Below are 21,870 nucleotides of genomic sequence, written 5' to 3'. Positions count from 1 at the left end.
TTACCTTCCAGTACAACATAGGATGGCAGTGTGTCACATACCATAACTAGGTCACTGTGACCTACTTTTCAATCATTACTGTACATAAAACGAAATCCTTATCTGGGCCACATCTTCCTTATCAATTCATATAGAATCATCAAACCGTGCCTTCCAGTACAACATAGGGTGACAGTCTGTCATGTACCATAACTAGGTCACTATGACCTACTTTTCATACATTACTTCACATAAAAAGAAATCCTTGTCTTGGCCATATCTTCCTTATTAATTCATATAGAATCATCAAACCCTGCATAACTAGGTCACTGTGACCTAATTTTTACTGGTGTATCATGTACCTCACTGGTTTACCCACTAATTTAACATTAAATAATATGAAAAACCTTTTTTTTTTCTGTTTTGTATAAAAAGTTTAATCTTGTTTTTGTGTAAAATGTGTATTTGTTTTGTTTTATTGCTTGTATATTGAGTATGTAATAAAAGTTGGGGGGAGGGTCAGTAAAATAAAAAATCAGAGCACAGTAATAAAAGATGAGTGGAAATAAATGACCCTAGGTTTGCTGCCACCGACAACTAAATTTAAATATTGAATATATATTCTTATTTAAAATGAATGTTTTGTCGTCCATGTTTTTCTGTACCATAACCCCAATAGGATTTTAGCCTCCACACATAATTTCAAATGTAAGAAAATATATTGGCAAATTAATGGACAACAAAATTACCGTCATTAGGCCAATGCTGACTCAACACCCATGTCTGTTGTATAAAGGTTTTGATGAATATGTCACTTTATCTTTTGAAAATACATTTAGGTATTTTTGAGATGTGGTATATTACAAATTTACTTCTGTGTTTCTGTTGGAAATAGGATATATCTATTTACTATTCCGTTTTACCAAAATATATTTATATATATAAATACTGTATAGTATATTAAATATATTTATTCCTTTTTCTGGTTTGATTTTTATTTAATTTTAATACAGGGCCTTTTCTGATATCCTACTGCCTGATGCTGTTTGAAAATGATTACACTTTCAACAGTTAAAAGCAGTAGATTGGTTGTATTTTTGGGGATATTTTTTAAAAGCAACACATCACTGCGAATGACACTGGATTGATAATATTCCTGTACGCTACATCAAATGATGGTCGGCAATTTGTTGCAATTATAATGATTACTGAATTGATCTGGATCTGAATTTGAAGGGCAATTACATTAATAGTTAACACGTTCAACACCTATATATCCATTGATAACTCCAATATTATAAACCTCTCCCTGTATTTATCTAGTAAAAATTTTAAATACAAAATACAAAAGAAAACAATATACATGTAATAATAATAATTAAAAAGTGATTTAGTTTTCAGAAACACCAGAAATGTATATATTTAACATTTTGGTTTAATTTAACACTAATAAACATGCAAGAAAACTACAAATGAAAATAATTTATCAATATTTTAATGCACAATAAGTATCGCATAAAGACAGTGAAGATGTACATAAAGTGTGTTAAAAACCGAGACACATACTTTTGTTAACACAGATTTTAACATAATGATTGTTGCATTACTAAACAATACTTGAATTATCTGCCATTATTTTACAAAGTACATACATATAATAATATATGCAGATTCACAACTTTGGAATTCAAAGAAACATTGCGTTTTGTTTTCATACACATGCATACCAATTTTATTAGTTTTGTATCTCCTTTCATCTCTCCATTTTTGTGCCCCCCCTCTCTCTTTCCTCTCTCTCTCTCTCTCTCTCTCTCTCTCTCTCTCTCTCTCTCTCTCTCTCTCTCTCTCTCTCTCTCTCTCTCTCTCTCTCTCTCAATATGCATTATATAATATTTGTTCATTGTTCTGTACAGACAACAATGAAATATTTACATTATGTTTAGTAAAATACAATATACACTTACTATACTTTCCATATTATTGGTGTCTTCACACTCCCAATCACTTCTCTCGTTCTCACAATTGTGGATGGTTAAAAGTAACATATATTAAAACTATAAATATTTTTTCGTATTATAGTCTCAATATGTTAACTGTTAAGTAAGGGTTACAGTATGATTAGATTTATGGTTGTCACTCATTAAAAAAAATATCTATTCAATGAAGTGTAAAATTAATGTGAACAAGTGTAGTGGGGGGGAAAAAAGAGAATAATTATTTATGCAAATCTCACCGTACAGCAGGATGGTCTTGGATGTACCAGCATCTTACAATTTCATAATTAAAATGTCTAGAAGCATAAAAAAGCATGCTTTTTGCTACCTTTTCCCCCGTCTTCTAAAAGCATACATCACAAATTGAAGAAAACTTGGAGTGTTTTCTCTTTTATAGATACATTACCTGTCCTCACAAATGCACCTCCCCCCCCACACATGAGTGGTATGGTCCGAACATCCCAACAGCCAATGGGATGGCCTAAAATTCTTCACTGTATGCTCCCTGTAGTTCCAGTCATGTGACTTCATGTGATATTTTTTTTTTTAAAAGAGTATGGAGGAAATGCATTAAGTGGGAGGTCAGGTTAAATTATAATGTATGAAAAACATGTCAAATGTCTGAAGATATATTATTCTATGTCTGAAATGAATTGTGTTGGACGATGTGTTTGATGAGTTCTCTTAAAATGGTCCCAAAAAGGAATACATTGGTAGTACATTTTCATAAAAACACATGGTACATAATCTCTTGGTTCCGAAATTACACTGACAACAAATTAAAAGGCAGAAGCTGCCAGATGAAGAAATGAGAAAATGTGTAGTAGGATAATAATAAAATAATAATAATAATAATAATAATAATACATGTAATAATACCGGTATTTGATTTTAATTTAGGCCTGAATTAATTTACTTGTATTTCATACACATTCATAATAAAGTGAACACCAGAAGAAATGCACAAATCAGGCTAATGAGCAGTTTGTAATTAGAACAAGTTTACTTGATTACACGTGCTATTCTGTGAAATGAATAACAAAATATCAATTGTAATTTCCTGCATCTTGAAACATGTACGTGAAAATCCCATCTAAAAATACTTTTTTTTTTTTTAAACTTTACAACCGAAAATTATATTCACATTTGTTTTGCTGTTCAGTATATACATGTACTAGTATTAGAAAAAAAATGTAAAGCAAAACTCAGTGTTCCAATAATTACATGCAAAGCATTCAGCAGTTATAAATTAGTGTGTGCTATTACAATTTTTCAGTAACAATACTGTGAGCATAAATTGAAGTAATTAAAAAACACTTCAATTAGAAAGACAAAAATACAGCAGCAGATGCATGTGTGTGTGTAGGAGGTTTGGTGGTCGAAACCCCCCACTGCTCCAAGCAGATCCCAATAAAACCTTTGCTTGTCACAGTCTAGACTCTCCAATACACAATATCCAGCCCATATGTCTGATCTGAGGTGCAAAAATTAATATCTAAACAAAAATTAAATGTGAAAACATTTAACACTTGTACCATAATTTTTTGAAGCCCTAAAAGCTGAAATATTGTACTACATTGAATAGGTGATCATTATAGCTTTAATAACAAACTTAGTTATTTTAAGTTCTCAAAACTAATTATTTACATTTCAGTCTAAGTTTGTTTAGTTTATTTATTCAATGTTAGCAAAAATGTGAAACGACACAAACGTCTGATATGCAAATCCTAATACATGTATTATTACTGGCAAATTACAATTGTAACAGTAACACCCCCCCCCCCCTCCCAAAAAAAAGAAGATTAAAAGATGAAAAAAAAAAAAAAGGAATAAAATATAGTGGTTTAAGCTGTCATTTGTTACATCACAAATATGAATTGAAAATGGATTTTGCAAACAAATGTATTTCATAATAAATTTATCACAAAGCTAACATGATGATTAGCTATTTTTTTACGAGTCTTTATAATAATATTTTATCATTTTTTACTAACAAAGCACCTTCAAGCACTACATAAATCATTAAATGTATTTAAGACCTACATAAATACATAATATAATAGGCAAGGCATTTGTAAAAGTTTCCAATCATTTTGGTGGCTTCACTTTTGATCTGCACGGCTGACAACCTTCTTTGTTCTTGCCCAATGCCGCACTACACTGCGGTCTTTTTGTCAACTACATTGTGCTAAACGTTGTGTAGTCCACAAGTACAACCTCAATAGACGCTGCCATCTTTGTTACTTAACACAGAAGTAGTTATATATGGCTGTGTATATATCTTCAGCTAATGAGGGCTGGGTAGCTACATTGCCATCATATTTGTTTTAGGAAAGCGCAGTATAAGGTCACCATACACGATTCTAAACTTTCCCGAGTGGTAAATTTCGACTGATGTCTTGGGACGATTCGTTCACAAACAAAAATCATTCTTGGGATGATTCATCCACTAGATTTTTGTTTTTTATTTAGTTACCGAATAATGTTTAACATGGTGAATGACACATACATCTACATGTATAAGGTGCCTTCTTAAGAACTGCTCCTATTTGAATTGGAGTTCAAAAGAACGACTCAGTATTACTGTTATGTATTCCATACCTGAGGCTGTATTGTCTGTTTATAATATTATTACTATTATTTTTTGTTTTACAAATGTCATTATGCATGGAATGATTATTCAACTGTTTATCTCAAAGTAACAACAAGAATGATTGTGACAATTACAGCAATAATTACAAATGTGACTAATAAACAGCACATCTTCTTCCTCGATGATTTCTGAAATGAAAGCCACCCCACATACATTAGTAAACACTAGACAAAGATAAAAAATAAACAAGAATACCATGGAATTAAATATTTCACCTACCATAAATAGAGTAGTAAATAAAGAAATAATCTGTGGTGTAATATTCAAGATTAATATAATTTTAAACAAAACAGTAATAAAAAAACCTTTACAAATTAACAAAACAAAAAGTTTAATTTAATATATTTTAAATGTTTTTTAAGGAAGCATTAAAAACATTCATAGATGCCACTATAAACCAAGTTTAATTGGTCTAGGACTTACAATTTGTAAGAAATGGACCTAAACGTGAAAACTGAAACTTAGAGCTAAATGTAAAATTGACATCATCGTCAAAGTCACAGTTGGAAAATGAATACCTACATGTATATCAAATAACACAATCCCCGTAATATAATATTTACTCTGAAGAATTAACAATCCTTATTATGTCCCAGCATATTTTGAAACCAGTGGCCATTGGGGGCCTAAAATATTTTTATGGTAATACTTGGTCTAGAGAATGACTATTTTTTTCTCTAGGACTTTTTTGAAGAAATACAAGTCCACTGATCTATTACATGAGGTTACTGCTCTACCACTGACCTACACCCTAGTAAATGTACTGATCCAGCATCTCAGAAATGTGTTCTTCCATTGAGTGAAAGTTTCCTTTGTATGACGACACCACTAGAGCACACCGATTTATTAATCATCAGCTATTGTATGTCAAACATTTGATAATTCTGACATACAGCCTCAGAAGAAACAAGGGATATTTTATATGCACTTTCCCACAGGACATTACATACCACATATCAATCGTGGGGCACTGGCTGGGATGGGGGAAAAGCCAATGGGGCTCCCCAAAATATTGAATAGTAGCAACAGGTCTTTGATATGTTAAAGTTTGTTTAGTTTAATGATATCACTAGAGCACATTGATTAATTAATCATCGGCTATTAAATGTCAAACATTTGGTAATTCCGACTTGTAGTCATTTAGAGGAAACCCGCTACATTTTTCCATTAGGACCAAGGGATCTTTTATATGCACCATCCCACAGACAGGATAGCACATACCACAGCCTTTGATATACCAGTCGTGGTGCACTGCCTGGAACGAGAAATAGCCCAATGGGCCCATGATGGGAATCGATCCTAGACCTATCGCACATCAAGCGATCGCTTTACCACCGGGCTACGCCCCAACCTCATAGGGAAATGATTGGCACTGAACATAAATATGACCGATCCATGTAGTGGAATCGATCCTAGACCTATCGCACATCAATCGATCGCTTTACCACCAGGCTACGCCCCAACCTCATAGGGAAATGATTGGCACTGAACATAAATATGACCGATCCACGTAGTGGAATCGATCCTGCAACCCATGATACCTAAAATGAGCATTCTACCACAGAGCTACATCCCAGCCCACTGAAAAACAAAGATGAAGACAAACGTGGAAAGACAGGATCAAAGTGTACCTGGTATTTGGCAGCCTGGAGAAGTTGTTGGTTTCCTGATTCCACATTGCCGTGCGTCTTTTCTACATTGGCTTCAATTGTATCTGCAACAAACATGTTTCTCTACATTCAGTAGAAGGCGGCAGCAAGAACTGTTTTTATTTAATGATGCAATGAACACATCTTTATTTATGGTTATATGGACAAATGGTTAAGGACCACACAGATAACGAGAGAGAGGAAACCCACTACTGCCACGCCATGGGCTACTCTTTTCAATTAGCAGCAAGAGATCTTTTATCAACACAAGATAGTACATACCATGGCATTTGTTAAACCAACTGTGGAACACTAGCTTGGAGAAGAAATAGTCCAATGAGGATCGATCCTAGATCAACAACACACCAGGCAAGCACTACACAAATGGGTTACGTCCTGTCCCTAATTCAGTGGCAACAAGTTTTGTTTTGTTTTAACGACACTACAGCACACTGATTTATTAAACATTGGCTATTGGATGTCAAACATTTGGTAATTTTGATATATAGTCTTAGAGAGGAAACCTGCTACATCTGTCCATTAGTAGCACAGGATCTCTTATATGCATTATCCCACATACCACAGCCTTTGATATACCAGTTGTGATGCACTGGCTGGAATAACCCAATAGGCCCACCAACGGGGATCAATTCCAGACCGATTGCACATCAAGAGAGTGCTTTACCACTAGGCAAAAAAAATGAAAAAAGGTTTTATTTAACGACACCACTAGAGCACATTGATTTATTAATCATCGGCTACTGGATGTCAAACATTTGTAATTTTGATATAGTCAACGAGAGGAAACCTGCTACATTTTTCCATTAGTAGCAAGGGGTCCGTTATATGCACCATCCCACAGACAGGATAGCACATACCACAGCCTTTGATATACCAGTCATGGTGCACTGACTGGAATGAGAAATAACCCAATGGACCCACCGATGGGGATCGATCCCAAACATCAAGCGAGTGCTGTGCCACTGAGCTATGTCCCGCCCCCCACCAGGCAACAAATGCAAGCACTGGGTAAAAATAGTGTCATCGTCCCACTACCAGCTCTGAGTTTAAAACCCCCACGAGATTTAGCTCGCCTGAGGTGCTTGTGTCACAGGATCGAACCACCTCGGTGGATTCATTCAACTGGGTTTTTTTTTCTTGTTCCAACCAGTGCACCACAACTGGTCTAAGGCTGTGGTATGTGCTTTCTTGTCTGTGGGAAAGTGCCTATAAAAGATGCCTTGCTACTAATGGAAAAATGTAGCAGGTTTCCTCTCTAAGACTCTATGTCAGTTACCAAATGCTTGACATCCAATAGCCGATGATTAATTAATCAATGTACTCTAGTGATGTCATTAAACAAAACAAACTTTAACTTACCAATTACCTCCCCTTGTTCTGATATCATGGCTCCTAGGTCTCGGAATATTTCATTAACGTCCAGAATATCCGACTGAAATAAGGAAAGTGAAAGTAGAATACATCACCAATACACCATTGAATTGAAAAGGCTACCATTACAATTTCAATTAATTCATAAATGTATTTATTTTAATTTATTATCATACTCTATCCATTTAGGAAGATAATCTTGGTGATACACCTTATTTATCTCTAACAACATAGTAAAACCTCTCAAAACCGGACCCTCTGTAAACCGGAATTCCTCCAAAACCGGAATTCTTCGCGGTCCTTTTTAAAAAATCGCTACAGAAAATAACCTCTCTAAACTGGATATCTCTTAAAACCGGACATTTTACTTGGTCCCAAGGTTGTCTGGTTTAGAGGAGTTTCGCTGTACTAGCTTCCATTTTAAGTGATTTTTCCAACAACAAAAAAATTCTATTTTTATCTGTAATATGTAAAACAAATATCGTTCAAGCTAAAAATAAACCAGTATTATCATATATTAGCTAGCATATCAAAATTATGTGATATTTTTCAGATCACATACTTTCAGAATTTTATAATTTGCAAATTAGATGTAAATTGACCAGGGTCATGGCACTACATTTATTGACATTTAAGCAAATGTACTACAGTGACTCTCTCACATAATTGACATATGAATTCATAGTCATCATTCAAAAACATTTAAATAGCAACTTTACATTGAAAGCTGTCCAGCGTTCAGAAATATATATTTAGCACTAGTTTATTTTTATGTAAGGACATCAAAAATTACGTCATTCAAATTTGACATTTCCATTCAAAAAGACACTGTGTCACATATTGTTATGTCATTTGAATATCTAGTAATGGCGGACTGGAATTAAAGTTTTGATGATACCGAAAAACACTGGTAATAACCTCTGGAGAAAACTTGGAGTGTTTTCTGTTTTATAGATACATTACCTGTCCTCAACAAGTGCACCTCCCTCCATGCAAGTGGTCTGGCCCGACCTTGCGTGGGGGGTAGGTGCACTTGTTGAGGACAGGTAATGTTGAAAAGAAATATATATTTATTCATAGTGAAGAATGTTGTATGCTCACAGAGTATATTGCCATTACGAACCGAGTTAGTATCAAGCAGAGCCATTGTATAATATTTAGAAAGTATCGCGGTTACCTCAAGCTGACGTATTCTTTCCTCGCGTTCGTGAATCAGTGAAAGATCGTTTTCAATGACCTGATCCTGAGCCTGAAGGTTTGCTCTGCGGTTTTCTTCCTCGACTAGCTCAGTCTTGTCAGAATAGTTATCCTCATCCTACAAAAGAAGAACCACACTACGTTTGTTTACAATCAAATCACACAGATAACATTACCTGTTAACTTAGTGTACTGTGCAGAAGAAGGTAACGTAATATTTCATGCGAACCATTATTCTGTTCATTTGTTAGTTATACAACTTCAAAATTAAAACAAACCACAAATCGATTATATTTTTAAATTAAAAGTTCCACCAATCGGTTATGTCGTAAACAGTTATATTTTAAAATTAAAAGTTCCACCAATCAGTTACATTGTAAACATTTATATTTTAAAATTAAAAGTTGTAAAGTAGAGGATGACTGGAATGTTGTTCATGTATTACAAAAATCTATGTATTCCAAGAATATTCTATACTGATTTTTGGACACTTGATGTGCAGCATGTCTGACACCAAACTAAAAAAATAACACTGCAAATCATTTTGCCCACAACAGGATCAATAAACAGACCGTACATCAAGTGAGTGCTCTACAACTGGGATACGTCCCACCCATTGTCTAAACAGGGCTAGCTCCGAGTGAACAGAAAATTTCGCCAACTTCAATAATTTAAAAAACCCGGTTATTTTGTAAATTAACAAGTATTACATGAAATTTATTTGCCAAATGAAAATAAAATTCGCCAATTGTTTTGAAAATTCACTAGCCCTGTCTAAAAGAGATCAAGCTTACAAAATAGACAACTTGGAGGATTTAAGATGATATCTTGAAAGTTGAAGACATTTTTAGGAATCACTCTGACTACATCGAATATTTAGTTTTAATTGAATTACTTACATTCCAACCAGTCATGTCGACCAGGGGTTGTTTCTTGACTGCTGTGTGTTGAGACAACAACATGGCGGATGTTTTCACCTTTTCTGCGGCTTTCTGAAATATAAAATTCAAAACTTCAACTACTTCAAAGTTAAACAGACCTTAGTTTTAGAAAAACCAAGGTGTGTGAAAAATTGCACAGCTCAGATCAAATCACACTGATCAAAATGCTAACGTGAGTGAAAATCAAGTATTATCAATTTATGAAGTAATTATTAAATATAGTGACATTTTTTCTTGTATCATTAAATTTGTCTTTCTATCAGCTACATAATGTATGAAAACTGCTGATTTTGTAAATAGTGGCAATCAATATACAAAATTATTTTATGCGCGCTGTTTAAAAAAAAATGAAACGTGCATTATTTTCCACACTCGTCAGATTCAAATTATATGTGTTATACTCGTGCACCGTAAAAACAAAGGTCTGGTTAATCTGTTAGAATCATGACATCTTACAAGATGAGCAGGTGCCCAATGTCATCACTTCTAATGAAATGTTAAAGTGTGTTTTGTTTAACGAAACCACTAGAGCACATTGATTTATTAATCATTGGCTATTGGATGTCAAACATTTGGCCATCTTAGAGAAAACCCATTACATTTGTCCATTAGCAATAAGTGATCTTTTTATATGCACTTTCCCAGAAGATAGGACAGCACATACCACAGCCTTTGAAAAAAACTGTTGTGGGGCAGTTTAATACAATTAACTCCAAGAGATGACATTTCAAAAACATATGCTTGTGAATGGAAAAATAAAGTGTTTAGAACCTAGTAAACCACCAACATGGTATGTGCTTTCCTGTCTGTGGGAAAAAAAGTTTGTTTTATTTAACGACGCCTCTAGAGCACATTGATTTTTTATGTTATTATCGGCTATTGGACGTCAAACATATGGTAATTCTGACATATTTCTTTAGAGGAAACCCGCTGCCACCACATAGGCTACTCTTTCCGATAAGCAGCAAGAGGTCTTTTATATGCACTTTCCCAGACAGGACAGCACATACCACAGCCTTTGATGAACCAGTTGTGGACCACTGGCTGGAATGGAAAATAGCCCAAACTGCAAATGGAGCTACTAAGAATCGATCCGATAACATGTCTGTGGGAAAGTTGCGCGTCAACATCAACAAAAAAATCTTGTGGTATTGTGTCGATTTTTGCCGGTCTTTCTTGCTATGACGTAAAACCGCATTTAGTCAAAATGTCATCAAACATGAACTAGGACGTGAATTCTGATTTTGATTAAAATAGGCCCCTTATTTCGGTATCAAATATATCCATCTTTTCTGTGCAATCACTGCATCAATTCTGGAACATTGGTCCGACCAGAGACCAAATTTTAGTTTTGCCAAATACAAAGGTATAAAATAAACTTAATTTATTTTTTGACATTATTCTATTGAAAAAAAGGAAAGAAATAGTTGTTTAATGATATCTCAGGAAAGACAAAGAGATAGAGAGAGAGAAAGACAAAGAGAGACATAAAGAGAGAGAGACAGAGACAGAGAGAAACCCACTGCAGGCTATTCTTCTAAAAAGCAACAATGGATCTTATGCACTTTCCTACTGATGGGACAGTACATCAGAGCTTCTAGAATTTCTATAAAAATCCACTAGTCATGGGATCAGTGATATTAAAACTTTACTAGCCACAATTTAAAATGAACTACTTCCCTAATACATACCTTCTGTAAGATTTGAAATGAACTACTTCCCTAATACATACCTTCTGTAAGATTTGAAATGAACTACTTCCCTAATACATACCTTCTGTAAGATTTGAAATGAACTACTTCCCTAATACATACTTTCTGTAAGATTTGAAATGAACTACTTCCCTAATACATACCTTCTGTAAGATTTGAAATGAACTACTTCCCTAATACATACCTTCTGTAAGATTTGAAATGAACTACTTCCCTAATACATACTTTCTGTAAGATTTGAAATTAACTACTAATAAGATTTGAAATTAACATACTTCTGTAAGATTTGAAATGAACTACTTCAATAATACATACCTTCTGTAAGATTTGAAATGAACTACTTCAATAATACATACCTTCTGTAAGATTTGAAATGAACTACTTCAATAATACATACCTTCTGTAAGATTTGAAATGAACTACTTCCCTAATACATACCTTCTGTAAGATTTGAAATGAACTACTTCTGTAAGATTTGAAATAATACATACCTTCTGTAAGATTTGAAATGAACTACTTCAATAATACATACCTTCTGTAAGATTTGAAATGAACTACTTCCCTAATACATACCTTCTGTAAGATTTGAAATGAACTACTTCAATAATACATACCTTCTGTAAGATTTGAAATGAACTACTTCCCTAATACATACCTTCTGTAAGATTTGAAATGAACTACTTCCCTAATACATACTTTCTGTAAGATTTGAAATTAACTACTTCCCTAATACATACCTTCTGTAAGATTTGAAATGAACTACTTCAATAATACATACCTTCTGTAAGATTTGAAATTAACTACTTCTGTAAGATAAACTACTTCAATAATACATACCTTCTGTAAGATTTGAAATGAACTACTTCAATAATACATACCTTCTGTAAGATTTGAAATGAACTACTTCCCTAATACATACAAGATACCTTCTGTAAGATTTGAAATGAACTACTTCCCTAATACATACGTTCTGTAAGATTTGAAATGAACTACTTCCCTAATACATACCTTCTGTAAGATTTGAAATGAACTACTTCCCTAATACATACTTTCTGTAAGATTTGAAATGAACTACTTCCCTAATACATACCTTCTGTAAGATTTGAAATGAACTACTTCCCTAACATACTTTGAAATGAACTACTTCCCTAATACATACCTTCTGTAAGATTTGAAATGAACTACTTCCCTAATACATACCTTCTGTAAGATTTGAAATGAACTACTTCCCTAATACATACCTTCTGTAAGATTTGAAATGAACTACTTCCCTAATACATACCTTCTGTAAGATTTGAAATGAACTACTTCTGTAAGATAATACATACCTTCTGTAAGATTTGAAATGAACTACTTCCCTAATACATACCTTCTGTAAGATTTGAAATGAACTACTTCCCTAATACATACTTTCTGTAAGATTTGAAATTAACTACTTCCCTAATACATACCTTCTGTAAGATTTGAAATGAACTACTTCAATAATACATACCTTCTGTAAGATTTGAAATGAACTACTTCAATAATACATACCTTCTGTAAGATTTGAAATGAACTACTTCCCTAATACATACCTTCTGTAAGATTTGAAATGAACTACTTCAATAATACATACCTTCTGTAAGATTTGAAATGAACTACTTCCCTAATACATACCTTCTGTAAGATTTGAAATGAACTACTTCCCTAATACATACGTTCTGTAAGATTTGAAATGAACTACTTCCCTAATACATACCTTCTGTAAGATTTGAAATGAACTACTTCCCTAATACATACCTTCTGTAAGATTTGAAATGAACTACTTCCCTAATACATACCTTCTGTAAGATTTGAAATGAACTACTTCCCTAATACATACCTTCTGTAAGATTTGAAATGAACTACTTCCCTAATACACACCTTCTGTAAGATTTGAAATGAACTACTTCCCTAATACATACCTTCTGTAAGATTTGAAATGAACTACTTCCCTAATACATACCTTCTGTAAGATTTGAAATCGTTGAACGGCTTCATGAAAATCATTCTTTAGTCTGTCAAGTTGTAATTTTTGATGCTGTAAAAAAAAGAAAAAGAAAAGCAGCATCAATAAATTAAATATCTCACACACCATAAACTGACTTGGTAAATCAAAAAATAATCCGTGATGCAACATTCAGGATTAATATGATGCTATAAAACACTCTTTGACTCTACCGACATTCTTTGATGCACCTTTAAAAGTTCAATTGGTCTAAGAATTATAGTACGTGAGAAATGGATCTAAATGCAAAATCTTTACATCATTCTCAGTCTAAAAACAAAGAAAAATATTTATGATACTGAATGTTATAACATCTTACATACAATATAAGAATACCGTTTTATCTAATTATTACTGTTTATGTTATTACTTGAAATTCATTTATAAAATGATCAGTCCAATGTGGTATATATCCAAACTGCACACACATCTGGATAATATTAGGATGGACTGAATGATGGATGAATATGTTGGTGACTGGATGGATGGATATATTGGTGACTGGATGGATGGATGGATGGATGGGAGGGAGGAAAGAAGAGAGAAAGTATGGTCGTCTGGCTGACTAGATGGATGGATAAACTGAAGAATTTGACGTTATTATGCTTGTTTTACCCGATCCATTGACTTCGTTACTGCTGATTTTATGAGTTTTGAAGTTGTCTTAACTCGTCTGTTGGTGCTCAAAGATGTGTCATGACTGTCAAGAAGCAAATAATCAGATGAGGTACATACATGCACAGCCACAAGTTTCAAACAAGAATATCCAATAAGCTGTCATTATAACTATCTCAAAGGAAAATAATATAAACTGAATTTTTTAAAATACAATTTGACTTATCAAAACAAACAAGTTGCTAAATGTAAATCATGTGAAAAGCAGAACTATTTTGTGCTAAGTAATTTGGCTGATTATTGACAAACGTCATAATTAGTAAAAACATTTACATCTCACTTACATTTTGTCTCGAAGTTGTTCACTGTCCTTTTCAGTTCCGATAATTTTCATGGCCCGATCGACAGTATTGGCTGAACAATACATAATAAAACAAGTATATTTTAATAAAAATATATGTACTTCAAGTTTGTTTTATTTGACATCACAAGAGCACATTCGCACATTAATCATTGGCTATTGGACATACATGTAGTCTTAGAGGAAACCAGGTACACTTTCCCATTAGCAGCAAGGGATCTTTTATATGCACTTTCCCACAGACAGGACAGCAAATACTATGACCTCTGATATACAAGTCATTAGGTAACTGGCTGAACAAGAAATCCTCACTCAAAGAATGAGTCCTTGGACGGGGTTTGATCCTTTAATTACTGAAGCACTTCACACAAGCACTCTACCGACTAAGCTAGATCCCACCCACTACATGTTTACATGTAATTAGTCGTTCTGTTGGAAATTTCACCACAGTATATAAACACCTTGTTTATACCAAGGAGAGGAATGTGTCTTATACAACTTCTCAAAAAATGGCTTAATCAGCAATTATTAGCTGTCAGACAAATGGTAGCTATAACAACTGGTCTAAAGAGATAAGATACCCATGCAGCCATTCAGAAAAAGAAAGGAATGTTGATGAAATGACACCGCAGCCCATTTTAAGCCACAGCTCAATGCACAGCTTTTATGACTAGTCAAAGTTTGAACATGTTATTGCTTTTTTTAATTGTACCCTGACGAACCAAAAAGCAGTGGTGGGGCCAAAATTCTGGACTGGTAGAAGGGACTCATGGAGTGCTAACGGTCCACAGGTTAGAGGACGCAATACTTGCCTTGACCCGGGCGCTGGCAACCCATGCTACGCCAGTCTAAAAGAAATATAACAGACAATCTTTAAATAAATCAACGATGGATTACTTCAGTACTCACCGCCATTATTGATCTGGGAAATATTACTCCCGATTTGCTCGAACAATTCAGCAGCAGAAAAACCTACAAATAAACATAAATAAAGAAATTGATCCCTCTGATAAACACGACAAGCTACACATAATAGGTTTAATAAAAGCTACAATCTCTTGGATACTTTTATTATTTAATCATTTAGAATAGATTAATTCATTAAAAAAAATTCCTTTGGATATGTAATATCTTCAAAAAAACAGAGAGTTTTAAAAACCTATTTAATAAGGTTTACATGCATCATTGTCCAGTATTAGTACATGTATATGAAGTATTTCTACTCTTGTAAATATTTTTATCTGTGTATGTGTGTGTGCGCATGTACATGTTTGTGTGTGTGTGTGTGTGTGTGTGCATGTACGTATGTGTTTGTGTGTGTGCATTTGTACATATATAATAACTTTAAACTGTAACATTAGATTTATTTTTTAAAGAAGAAATTAACACATCGAGATTCAGGAGAATAGTTGATGTACAGTTTATCACAAAATTCAGCAATTGTAATTGAGTAAACCCATAATGCATTATAATTACAAACTAACAATAACCCTGATTTGTGTGTTTTGGTGTTCAATATATTACAATATAATGCTGCATCCATGCAGTCCAATAACATTTTGTTTTTACATGTTTCACCAAATCTACATTAGTTTATATTTTTAACGGGTTATGCAAAATGAAATAGGTTTCCTGAAAAAAGAATGGAGTAACCCTTATTTGGGTTATGAAAACTGTCAATTCTCACACGCTGATCTTAGACTAGGTAGGACTCTGAAAAATAAATTGCAGTCTACACTGAGTGTCTGCTCACGTTCTTCCGTACTAAAAATTTTAATTTACAATCGAAGGCAGATGGTCACACAGAACTGCAGGAGTAACATGGAGATGCACAAAATATGTTCTGGTTGTCGAGGGATGGTCAGAGGAACCATGAAACATGCTTAGTACTTCGCTGTGTATTTGTAATTCGTAACCTTAATTAACATACATTCAATAGTGATGTCAACAGTGTATATAATTAACATACATTCAATAGTGATGTCAACAGTGTATATAATTAACATGACGTCACAATGTAATAAGACTAAAGGAAAAGGAAATGTTTTATTTAATGACACACTCAACACATTTTATTTACGGTTATATGGCGTCGGATGTATGGTTAAGGACCACACAGATACTGAGAGAGGAAACCTGCTGTCACGACTCTATGGACTACTTTTTTTCAATTAGCAGCAAGGGGGAAATCTTTTATATGTACCATCTCACAGACAGGATAGTACATACCACAGCCTTTGTTACACTAGTTGTGGAGCACTGGCTGGAACGAGATAATAAGACTAATAACTACACACTCTATATAAATTAATTCATGACACCAGCGGATGTCTAAACATACGTGATCGACTTTCTGGCTCGTCACTATAATCCAGATTTCCAGGATCATCTCGGTACTCTTTACCCATGGTGCCATACTGCTTTGAAGACATCTTAAGTCTTTTCTAGAAAAAAAGAGAGAAATCAGAACAGAATCAGAACAAATGACCTTGTATGTCACAGGAAAGGCTACTTGTCAGTAAACTTCAATCCATCCCTGTTATGCTCAGTCAGTGTTTCTGCCAGAAAGAAATTTTTGGGTTTGACGCTATGAAATTGAATGCAACCACAGTCGACAGGGGGTATGGGAAGCCTCCCCCAGAAAAGAAAATGGGCTAAGTTTAGGGTTAGGGTTAAGAAGATCATACAGTAATGATAAGAGTCATTAAATTTGTCAAAAGGTTAATTTAAAAAATAGAATCTGCAAAAACATTTGGGTATGGTGCCACACCCATTTTACTCTCTGGCAGAAAGCTTGGCTCCATCTGTAGTCCGAGTACTCTGCCGTTCAAGAGCTAGACAGATGTGGACGGTTATATTCACTCTGCCATCAGAGATACATGTATACAATGAACACATGGAAATTTTGGCTACCACTGAGAAGGCAAAGACTTCCACCCTATGTTTGATGTTCAAAACCATTACATTGACAATTTTCAAGTTTGCCAATTTATAACAAATATTTGACATATTAACAACTAATATACACACTACAGGAAGTAAACCAGACAGCACTCCCTTTCAACAATATATATTTCGGTGGTAGGCAAAACTCCATGTTTTCGTTATAGGAGAAGCCACAGTGACGTCACATGTTTTGATCACGTGGTACTGCGTGAGCGCTGGTAGGCAAGAAACCAGTTGACAATACTGGCATTAGTAATAGTAGTAATGAACAATCGAATGTTTTTCCGTCAATTAAATCAGTGTAGACTAGTTTTGATGAATGGTATTTTGTCATGGTAATTTCATACGATGTTGTTACTGTAGTCACTGTAGTAAGGATTATGAAATTAGTTTCATCAAATACAGTGGAAGCGAAACGTTGAACAGTTAAAGCTGACAACAATCAACTTTGCCCATCCCACAATGGAGATCGTCATTTTATACAAGGTTTGTTGTATGTTATTCATTCGTAATACTAATACACGTCAGTATTTATTGAAATGAAAAATTGAAAAGATAATAAAATAAAAAATAAAAATAATAAAAGACCCCACCAAACTGTGACATGGAAACAAAGATACCCAGTGAACAGTAGGCCTACCCAGTCAATCGACAAACAACGTTTTATGTAACTTTTTGTTTGTATTGACAGATCCATTATAATGGGTAAAACAAAAATCTGAATATATTTTATATTGTATTATGCCATAAAATATGTAGGTGGCTGGAGTATTTATATTTTTAATTAAATAACAGGGAGCTGTGTGTGTGTGTGTGTGTGTGTGTGTGTGTGTGTGTGTGTGTGTGTGTGTGTGCAATCAAGCATATATATATTGTTTCATATGAAAATGGTTCTGAAATATTTCCATTTATTAATTATATTATATGTTAATTATAATGTTTTACTTTTTTTTATTGAAGAAGTGATCCACAGGTGTATTTGTAATGTGTAAGTTGATTTTTTAATAATAAAATAAAAGGTATAAACATTTCAGGGTGGGATATCAGATGTATTAAATCATTTGTTTGGGATTAAAAATAAATTAATAATAATACTAATAATAAAACTGGATATTGATCCACAAGTTGGTGATAGCCACCATATTTTATTAAAAACATAAATTATGTTACATGCATTTATTATATTTAAGTTATCTGAATTTGTTTGCAGCAAATAAAGAAAGAAAAGGGGAGCTGATTGTATTTATAAGTATTATTGTCATCAGTGACAGATGTCAATATGTCTTCACAAATACATTTATGTCTATTCAAATATTTCAATAATATTCAATATATATGTCCTTGACCAACATCTTGGGCTTACATGATACAGTCAAAAAATGCTATAGTTACTAGTACTAATATGTACACAATATAAAACTTTCATACTTACGTATCATAGAAATTTACCAATTTTCATATTTTTTTCTAGGTATCAGTGATCCCTGTTTATGGACAAAAAGAGAACCGGCAACTCTTGGATGAAAAATGGGCCTTTCACAATGAATTAAGGGCATTTAAGTTTTAGGGTGAATTAAGGGATGCTAAGGAGAACACTGGTATCAGATTCAGCGATTCTTTTCTACAGTATCTCACGTTTCTGTGCATAAGGATACCAGAAATTGTTTCACTGACTTTCCAAACTACCATATGCAATATTATTGGGGCTATTCAGTATTTGATGATGACATTGATAACACTTGGATTTAATTTTTTTTTTACCAGGATCTCTATTTTCTAATAAAAACAGACTTTACAAAATCAATAAAATTATATCGAGAAACAATAAACAACACATATTTATTATTTTCTTTTTCTATTATCATTATAAACCAATGATCAAATGATATTTGCATTGTGTTAATGTGTGTCTTAAATTAAAACATTGTATTGTTACCATTTATAGTAATTTGTTATTAATCAGGTTGAAAGTGATAGCCTTTGAAACTGTGCCTCTTGGCAAAGGTAACTGACACTGTTTTAGATTTGAAAGGAAGGAATCTTTTATTTAACAATGCACTCAAGTCATTTTAATTACGGATATATGGAGTTGGACATGTTTAGGGATCACACAGATAATATTAGGGAGGAAACCTGCTGCTGTCACACAATGGATTACTCTTTCCGATTAACAATAAGGGATCTTTTATATGCATCAGCCCACAGACAGGATAATAAATAGTGTAGCCTTTGTTACACCAGTTGTGGAGCACTGGCTGGAATGAGAAATAGCCCTATAGGACCACCAACAGGAATCAATCCTAGATCGACTGCGTATTAAACTATGTCCTGGCCTGCATGGGATTAGGCGATTAAAATATTAATGGCAATTTTTATGTATATATATATAAAAAAAATAATGCTACAAAATGTTCTGAAGATGGAACCGCAAAGGTGAGGGACCAAGTAAATTTGTTGATTAAAAGCCTTACAAATGAACCAGTAGATAAGTCTGAAGTGTTATATATATATATAACTACTGTCTATATATTGTCTACTGGTTGTTCATTTGTAACAAATGTTCATATATATATATATATATATATATATAAATATAATAAAAAATATAGGCCTACTTGTTTTATTTTATAATTTTTATTTGTGTGTGCGCGCGCTCGTTTGTAATGCTTTACTTGAAATATGGACCAGACGCTTTAAAAATACATGGACTAAAAATATTTATTCAGGTGAAAAGAAAAAGAAAAAAAAGTATGTTTGCTATAGTTTTGAACTCGGTCAATCGTCAAATTTTATGGGTGGAAAGAGTACATGTATCTCATCCATACAGGAGCTATGTAGAATAGCGTTCCTGTGCTACAAGCGATAATTTAAGCACGTTTTGGCCATTCTTTGCTATTCACACTACGCTAGTTCGCTTTGTTACTAATGGCCATTATGATAGACTTCTGCCTACCAGATGCGCGCGCATGCTGATATGTGACATCACTTCCCTAAACACATGGCTTCTCCTATAGACTCAGTCCTTCACATCTGAGGTGTGCGATCACTTGTGCCCCCAAGCGCACCCGTATTTTATCTGAGAATAGGTTTTTTTTATCGTCCATCTAAAACCATTGTTTCAGCACACCTCCCGCTGGATATTTGACAAGAAGCTGATTCAACCCCAGTGTTTGGATACTAGTATAAATATATTTCTTCAGTCATTGTTCAGTGTGTGCTATTCAAAATTTCTTTGTGTCAATATATGCAAACTTTACTCCAGATCTTTCCCATGTAATGCAAATCACTCATCTCGAGAACCAAGTACTTTCAGTTTCCTGACTGAAAGTAAAACACTTTTTTTTAAATTATACAAATATAAAATATATATCAAAGAAAAATGAACAGCTAACTATTCCAACTGACTACCTGGGTTTCTTTTACCTTGTTGTTACTAATTAATGTATAGATTTAATATAAATAATATTAGTATTTTAATACTGATTCTCACATGACCACTATCAACAGAGTTATTTCCCTTTAAATATTACTTCCGGGTATATAGAAAAACGTCGCAACTTTTCGGAAAACATCAGTCGATTTTGAACAATTCAACGTACCAAATCAATTCCAATAATGTTAACGTTTACTAATAAAACAAATATAAGTAGCGTATCGATACACCCAGGCAGTACACCAATAAAAACAATGTGGCACCTCATATGTAATCTACCTGGAAAAAAATAGGGGGGGGGGGGGGGGGAAGGGCATATATATACATGAATACCATTTAAGAGATTTTATGAAGGTTTTTATTAAACTAATTTTTGCTGAAAATCTCGATCCTTTTTGGGAGGTACCCTATACTCTTGTGTATACTGCATGACAAGTTGAAAACTATAACAAATGAAAGTGTATGTGTGTGTGTGGTGTGTGTGTGTGTGTGTGTGTGTGTATGTGCGCGCGCCCCGCCTTTTGGCACCTGTATTGGCATTGGATAAAAGCATTGAAAAAAAAAAAACCAATGTCACATGTCACTACCAGTGAATCACAACTGTTTATACTCCATAACATTTGACATGGAACTTTGTGCTTTAGTACAATGCAATTATAGTAATAAGATCAAAATATATTTTTACGATTTATAAATATTCATATCTCTCTCTCTCTTTCTCTCTCTCTCTCTCTCTCTCTCTCTCTCTCTCTCTCTCTCTCTCTCTCTCTCTCTCTCTCTCTCTCTCTCTCTCTCTCTCTCTCTCTCTATCTCTCTCTCTCTTGCTGTAGTGTAACAAAATCAACCATTTAAGAAATAGGTCGATCAACATTTCAATGAACAAAACTATTATTCTGACATACAACCCTTATAACAAATACATAATTGTACGTGGACCACGCACCTTTAATTATTTTTGTCTAGGATAAATAA

General features: G+C 33.7%; 1 protein-coding gene across 1 annotated transcript; it reads right to left on the bottom strand.

The window, feature by feature from the left end:
• Positions 1–1,456: 1,456 nt before the first annotated feature.
• On the bottom strand, positions 1,457–20,973 carry LOC121381079 (syntaxin-7-like). Its single transcript, XM_041510175.1, has 11 exons — positions 20,874–20,973; positions 16,861–16,963; positions 15,429–15,491; positions 14,503–14,572; positions 14,159–14,243; positions 13,502–13,576; positions 9,764–9,856; positions 8,845–8,982; positions 7,656–7,728; positions 6,258–6,340; positions 1,457–4,754 (listed from the first exon to the last, which is right to left on the bottom strand). Exons 2-11 carry the CDS (start codon positions 16,949–16,951, stop codon positions 4,662–4,664), a joined length of 864 nt encoding a protein of 287 aa, XP_041366109.1. The 5' UTR covers positions 16,952–16,963; positions 20,874–20,973; the 3' UTR covers positions 1,457–4,661.
• Between the last annotated feature and the right edge of the window lie 897 nt (positions 20,974–21,870).

The sequence above is a fragment of the Gigantopelta aegis genome, chromosome 9 (genome assembly GCF_016097555.1).
Source record: "Gigantopelta aegis isolate Gae_Host chromosome 9, Gae_host_genome, whole genome shotgun sequence".
NCBI classification, from domain to species: Eukaryota; Metazoa; Mollusca; class Gastropoda; order Neomphalida; family Peltospiridae; genus Gigantopelta; species Gigantopelta aegis.
The sequence above is the reverse complement of the archived record's forward strand: the minus strand, read 5'-3'. Positions and strand labels throughout refer to the sequence as shown.